At 34.6% G+C, this 7,270-nt stretch overlaps 1 protein-coding gene across 1 annotated transcript; it reads right to left on the bottom strand.

The window, feature by feature from the left end:
- Nucleotides 1-2,758: 2,758 nt before the first annotated feature.
- On the bottom strand, nt 2,759-6,760 carry LOC118046932 (uncharacterized). Its single transcript, XM_035056027.2, has 9 exons — nt 6,303-6,760; nt 5,671-5,857; nt 5,429-5,562; nt 5,201-5,313; nt 4,819-5,062; nt 4,487-4,639; nt 4,191-4,270; nt 4,057-4,106; nt 2,759-3,114 (listed from the first exon to the last, which is right to left on the bottom strand). The coding sequence occupies exons 1-9, from the start codon at nt 6,690-6,692 to the stop codon at nt 2,966-2,968; spliced, it is 1,500 nt and encodes a 499-aa protein (XP_034911918.1). The 5' UTR covers nt 6,693-6,760; the 3' UTR covers nt 2,759-2,965.
- Nucleotides 6,761-7,270: the final 510 nt, after the last annotated feature.

The following is a 7,270-nucleotide window of genomic DNA, read 5'->3' as shown; positions in this document are numbered from 1 at the left end:
TTTTAAATGAAATGACGTGTTTTGGGTCAAACGACGCCATTTTATATACTGTTCACTGAAAAAAAGAAGCCTAAAATAGTGTTGTTTTGAACAGCACCGTGGGTCTTCTTTTTCCCCTAGACACGCAGAGACAGTGGAAGATGAAGTTTTTCTCCCCTGCATTTTCCCGCTCACTCTCTCTCTTTAAACCCAAAAACAAACTTGACAAGGCCCCCACTTGCCTAAACTCTGAATGGTGGCCTACCATAGATGAAAAAACAAAGGGGACAAGCCCCTTGGGCGGCCCTGAGGCGGCTGCCCAGGAGTCGCCCTGACCACCCTACCCCTGTGCCCTGACTGTAAAAGGGTAGGAGCCCTCCCCCCCATTTTCCACCTATAAATACGAAGGGAAGAGAGCAGAAAAAGAAGGAAGAAAAACAGAAAAAAAAATAGGGGAAAGAACAAGAAGACTGAAACCGAGAGAAGGGGATAAAAAAAAGAACGAAAATAGAGAGAAAGGAGAGAATTGAAAAACAAGGGAGAAAAAGAGAAAAAAAAAAGGGGGCGGAAGAACAGAGACAAAGAGGGGAGAAACATAATAGAACCGTGAGAAGGAAAACATATAAAAAAAACAACGAAAGAGAAGACATAGGGATTGATGTCTTTGCACAGAAGAAGAAGAAGCATCACAACAGCTGCCACCGGGTTTCCTAGCACTGCCACTACTACCACAAGCCACCTTCAACCCAGCAACCACGCTCCCTCATTCTAGGTAATCTTCTCCCCTTCTCTGTTCTGCTCTTTTGCATGCATAATGTGAGCAATTCACGTTCTGTAGCTAATTATAATTAACTAGTTATTGTGCTCAGCATAGTAACCAGCCATTTGTTCCCTTGGGCTGGATAGTCCAGCCTAGACATCTAGGCTGAGTCCAACCTTGTAGAAAGTAGGGTTTTATTTATTTATTTATTTATGCCGGTTCTGGCTCCATTTTATTTTGGGCCGATCTTGGCCAAGTTTCCTTTTGGACCGGGTCCGGCCCATCCTTATCCAAAAAGTTCAAAAAAATAATTTTAATTTTTTTTGGATTTTCCCGTGTATTTTTTATTATCAATTTCACCTAATACTAAGTTGTATTTTTATACCGTAAAGATACAAATTTGGTATTAAAATCTTGGTTTTGTTCAAAATATTGCAAAAATTATATATATAAAAAAGAGTCTTGTTTTCATGCATATAACCAAGTTTTTCAAAAAAATAAAAATAAATTCATATCGTATTTTCATACAACAAAGAAAAATCTAAAAAATGTTTTAGCATGCATTTTGGACTTTAATAACCAATTTATTAAAATCATGAGACAATATTTCAAAAAATCCAAAAAATATATATTTTATTTTGTTTTAGTATCAGAAATTATGAATTTATATGAAAAACATATTCCTGATATTAAAAGGTAGTTCTTTGTTGATGTTAGAACAATTAGGTTTTACCTGATAAGATAAGGATCTTCTTACAGAGAAAGACTTTTTTTAAATCGTAGACAGACCAACAATTAGAAATATGATAAAACCGTAGCATATATTAGACAATAAAATAATGTAACTTACCTTAGGTAGGGCCGTATTTAGGGTGCTAATAGCCTAATACATTTTTTTTACGCTACCAATCCACGTATTCGATCTTTGAGACCAGTTAGGGTTCTTAGTGATCAAAATACTATGTGGCGACTTCCATTTCTTTTTTTCATTAATAAGAGAAGAGTTCTTTGTTTCTTTATATTTATTAGATAGATACAACACTAGATAGACTCTATAATTTGAGGGCGGGCAACGATGCATACATGCGGCAATAACTTCATCTTCACCTTCAATTTTTGTTTTAATTTAATTTTTTATGCAATTAGTTGATTCATAGCTGGGTGTTTAACCAGACTCGGGACCTAGAAATTTTGTTACAAGTCCTTTGGTTAAACTGAAAAAAAAAGGGGACCAATTTTTGCTTTTGTAACTCGTGTTTCATGAAATGATGATGATCCTTGACGAGGGCCTTGTGAAAATCATGGATCCATTCAGTCAAAAGAACCAAGAAGGTTCCAAAAAGATTAAAAAAGAATGATGGCCACGTTTGCTAAAATATGATGGGATTCCTTGTAGCCCAAGGGACCGACAACCTTTATGAATATAACAGAGCCAACATAATTCGACAAACTTTGAGGAATTCACCACTGCATAATCTTCCTAATTTATGCTTTCACATTGAGAATATCACTCTCAAGCTCAGACATATATATATATATATATATATATATATATATATATATATATATATATATATATCTTAGTTGATTGAAGCTTTAGTGGAGATGCTGGGGGTATATATTGGATATATAGGTGTTTTTTAATGGCCTCCCAAATTGGAAGTGGTCTGCTAATGGGGTGGCATGCCACTCAACAAATTAATTGGATTCCATCTTCGTCATCTTCAACTTCCACCCACTGTGATACGAAATCGAGTCATGTTAGATTTTAGTGTTAGTTCATGTTGTAACACGATTGAAATTATATTTTTTTAAAAATATTTTTTTATTTAAAATATTTTTTTATATTTTTTATATCATTGATATTAAAAATTATTTTGATTCAAATAAAAAAGACCTGAAATCATAAATAGTTACTACGGTTACAAACACTCCCTTACTGTACTGTATTAGACTCACCATGGCTATCCACTTTATGTAATCCAAAACTCATAAATCTTTATAAAATAAAAACTAGAATTGAAGAGTAATTGGCCATCTTATATATTATTACAAGAAACGTAGTGGATTTGTAGAAGGTGTACACATAACTATACATATCAAGTTCTTTATGTAAAGCTGGCAAAGTGGCCCAGCAATTATATATCCTTGCAATAATTTCTTATTCAACTGCAGTTAATTTTATAATTGACCTGAAACAGCAGCATCTACCCCCCCCTCTTATGATTAAAAAGGGGTTTGATCTTTGAACTCAAGAAGATCTGTGTAATATTTGGAAATCCACCCTTCAATTATCTTCAATTCTATTTTACGTTGCATCACCAGCCAATGGGGATCCCCTGGACTCGCTCGTTGTATGTCCAAGCAATGAGATCCTGTCCATAGGGAAATCCAAGAAAATAATTAAAGATATTTTACCAAATCAGATATTCCAATAAAATTTAGCTAATATAAAGTTATTAAACCCGGTTTCGTCTATAATCTAGTCTAAAGTTCTGGTCATAGATTGAATATGTTATATCTAAGTTAATCAAAATGATATCATTTTGCACTTGAGGTCTTAGCCCAGTGGTTAAAGGGACTTGTTCCCTTCCTCTGCATCCTGGGTTCAAATCTCATCGTGCACACCTGTCACCCCCGCGGTACCTTACATGTTCACTGGGTTTGCAGGATGTTCAGTGAGCCGTGAGATTAATCGTGGTGCGCACAAGCTGACCCGGACACCCACGTAAATAAAAAAAAATGATATCATTTTATTATTATTATTTTTTTAAAAAATATAAATAACATGTTAATCTTATTTGATCCGGTTGGCTGATATGTCAATCTGTAATTTGATGACTTGATGAAAATCGAATTTAGTTTTTCTTTGATGCTCAGAAAAAAGACTAGATGAGTCGAGTTTCTGTTTAACCTATTACCACAGGTTTAATAACTCTACCTCTCTAAGCATATCTATGCATAGTATGCAGTTAATTAAATTAAGTTTGCAGGATGTTCAGTGAGCCGTGAGATTAATCGTGGTGCGCACAAGCTGACCCGGACACCCACGTAAATAAAAAAAATGATATCATTTTATTATTATTATTTTTTTAAAAAATATAAATAACATGTTAATCTTATTTGATCCGGTTGGCTGATATGTCAATCTGTAATTTGATGACTTGATGAAAATCGAATTTAGTTTTTCTTTGATGCTCAGAAAAAAGACTAGATGAGTCGAGTTTCTGTTTAACCTATTACACCAGGTTTAATAACTCTACCTCTCTAAGCATATCTATGCATAGTATGCAGTTAATTAAATTAATCAAGAATACCGTTCACTGCAGAAACCGCGACAATACTATCTGATATGTTATTCAATACCCTGCGATGAAAGAAGGAAGATGATTATAAAATTAGATGAACATTCTCCTGAATACTAAAAGAACAAAACAAAAGATTTCTTTACCCGCCACTACTGTAAGGATCTCTCAGCCCATTTGAGAAGATAATGTTGCTACCAAACCTCTGCAGAATCAATTTTAAATCCTGCCACAATTCTCAACATCATCAACAGCTTGAAATTAAAATCGGCAAAGCACTTAGCAAAACAGAAAACAAACCCAAATTCTAATAGTTTAAATTTATTTAATAATCATGTAATAAAGGAGCACGGCCCTTTATTATATAGTTCAAGATACAATGAATCAATCCTGTGAAAAAAATAATAAAAAAAGGGACAAAATATCAAATAGAAACACATACATGTCCTCCATAATAAGTAGTGATCCAGCGAGGCTGAGGTAAGACACCAAACAAGCTCTTGCAATCTTTGATGTAGTTTTTTAGATTGAAAGGTGCTGGTGGGAACATAGAATTGTTCTCATGGCCTATGGGCATCACAAGCTCACTACATGTCTGCACATGTAAACAACAAAATCGTGCAAGTCTCAAAAAAAAAAAAAAAAAAAACTTAGTTGAAAAATATGCTAACCAGTTAATATAAAATTATTATTAAGACTTCACTTAACATCTTGAATTTATGGATTAAACTAGGTTAATGATTTATTAAGAAAAATGGTGGCGAAGTTATTCACCTGCCACCTCCACTCGTCTGTATCTGGATAGTTGAATTCATTCATGTCGTAGCATGATCTATTTCCCAAGTAAGCAACAACACCGGAAAATATTCGGTCGAGAATATCGGTTCTCGCTGCTGATGCCTTGTTTATGCCACCGCAAACAATACTAACTGGAAATTCAGGTGGATAATCATATTGTGCTGCTTCAGCATAAATCGAGTCCAAGAAGTCCTCTAGCTCAAATGTTCTGTTCAAAGGGCTAATACCAGAAAGAAAAAGGGAAAAAAGAAAAAAACAAAAGAGAAAGAAAGAAAAACGTTAGGAGATTAGCAACAAAATATAGTAAAACTTCAAATTGTAACGATCATAAATTTTGTATATAGAAAGTCCAACTTACTAGCAAGTCTTAAATTTCTTGCTAAGGATTGAAAGACCATTAGGCTTGGAAGCAATTTTTTCGATTTCACCCCAGGATTCACGTATAGTGTTGTAGCAACTCTCACTGGTTTCCTACATTAATTAATACCATCATAGTATATATAATGATTACTCAGGGTTAGTACTACACAGCAAGTAATTAATTAAGTTGATTTAACAAATATAATTAAAGATTTGGTTTTCATACTTTAAAATCCTTGGTTACGATAGAATAGTAACCTTCTTGTGGTGCAATATCATCGAAGTAAAGAATAGGAGCCGATGAAGCGAGGGCACCAAGAGCAATATGGGGATACTTCAGCCGGAACCATGAGGTTAGCACTACAGAGTTATCAAGAACGTTAAGATCATAAATATTCGAAGAAAAATCAAGAAATTAAATGATATTGTTAGAATGAATGAAGGTTTGAGTTTTTTGTATTCACTTACTGCCACCATACGATCCTCCGATAACAATTACAGGAGAGTTTTTGGCAGAATACTTTTTCTTCAGATGCATAATCACCGCAGCATAATCTGCCATTGCCTGTGCTGAGTTGAGATAACCAAGAGTTTCCGCATTTTTCAAAGCTTCCTTCCTTGACCCAAACGGTATTGATTTCCCATAGTAACGATGCTGCCATATATACAGGTCAACTATCAACTCACTCAGTACTAACCCGACATCCGGCCTGAGCCAATTCTTGAATAAAAGTTGATTTGATAAAAGTAATGTCAAGACGACCTGCGATCTTGGTTTTTTTTTCTAAAAAAAATAATGTTGTTTTTAAAAAAATACTTGAAATGAACTTGCTTAATCTACTAGTGATAAATGAGTTTAATAACTTCGATTTACATGACTCACGTGTGAGTCTCCACACAAGGAATTAATGCTCAGTGCATCATCAGTCTTATCCACTACGAGAAATGAAAAGTTCCTTGAAAATATTAATCCTCAAACAGTATTCGTATCAATCTGAGCGAATCTTATAGAAAAAGTGGCACTTGGCTGCTCGAAAAAATTAAGAATTTAATTACGAATATTCCGAGGATGAGAGTATATAGTACCACATATATCTTACTTCTATGTATATCAAGAGAGCTTTGAAACGAGGGGCGTTGTCAGAAAGGAATCCAATAGCATCTAAATCATCATCTAAATCCTCTTCCGCACCGAAGAAGACGAATAGTGGTGCACTAGTGTTTGCACCACCCCAAGATCTAAAGTCGATTACATATCTTTGTCGGAAAGTGGTGTAACTTTCTGGCTTATAGTTGAAGTGATCGAGTGTTTGGGTGTAATAAAACGTAACCAAATCTCTCGAGGAAGATTTGGATGAGGTTTGGGGTTCGGCCCTATGGATATTTTTTGGAAAAGCACCGAGCCTCGGGATCTTATATTGTGTTGTAGGAAGGCACGAAGAAAATATAATTAGGAAGAACACAGAAAGCAATAGTTGGATGGAGCTCATCGCCTTGAATTATGCATACAAAATCTTCGGATCCTATCTAGTTTCTCAGTTGAGCTTTGGAGTGCCGAGGCTTGCTCTTGGGGCATCCATATATATAGTACAATGCAATATAAAAAATATATTCGTATCTGAAAACATTAATTTATTACTGTGAAAAAAAGAGCAACGAATTTTTAATGATATTTGTTTTATCTAAAGCTTTGTATGACGAGAGGGAGATGACTCGATCCCGATGACTTAATATATATATAGTACACTTGGTAAATGGTGACTTAAGTATCTTTATGAGGTTTAATTAGTCCTCCGATTTCATAACATTTACAATTAATTAATAAAGATTGGAATTAGATCGTTCATTTATCCAAGGCTTTGTGACTCTATCAATGTTTATCATGATTGATCATAGATTAAAATAGTCAAAAGATCACAATTTGACCAACAAGTGAAACAATGTAAACAGTCAATAAACTATCATTTAAGGTCGTGGCCTAACAAAGAAAGGGATTTGTTTCTTTTTTCTGTGTCTAGGTTTGATTTTATCTGTACATACCTGTTATCCTCGTGATCCCCTACTTATC

This window comes from Populus alba, chromosome 1 (genome assembly GCF_005239225.2).
Source record: "Populus alba chromosome 1, ASM523922v2, whole genome shotgun sequence".
NCBI lineage: Eukaryota > Viridiplantae > Streptophyta > Magnoliopsida > Malpighiales > Salicaceae > Populus > Populus alba.
The sequence above is the reverse complement of the archived record's forward strand: the minus strand, read 5'-3'. Positions and strand labels throughout refer to the sequence as shown.

Bases quoted from the DNA above. Each gene is read 5' to 3' on its own strand.
- LOC118046932 (XM_035056027.2), bottom strand. From the start codon at position 6,692: ATGAGCTCCATCCAACTATTGCTTTCTGTGTTCTTCCTAATTATATTT. The intron at 5,858-6,302 runs GTAAGATATATG...TATATATGGCAG, and splicing joins CTCTCTTGATATACATAGAA to CATCGTTACTATGGGAAATC. The intron at 4,640-4,818 runs GTGAATAACTTC...TTACATGTGCAG, and splicing joins CAGACGAGTGGAGGTGGCAG to ACATGTAGTGAGCTTGTGAT.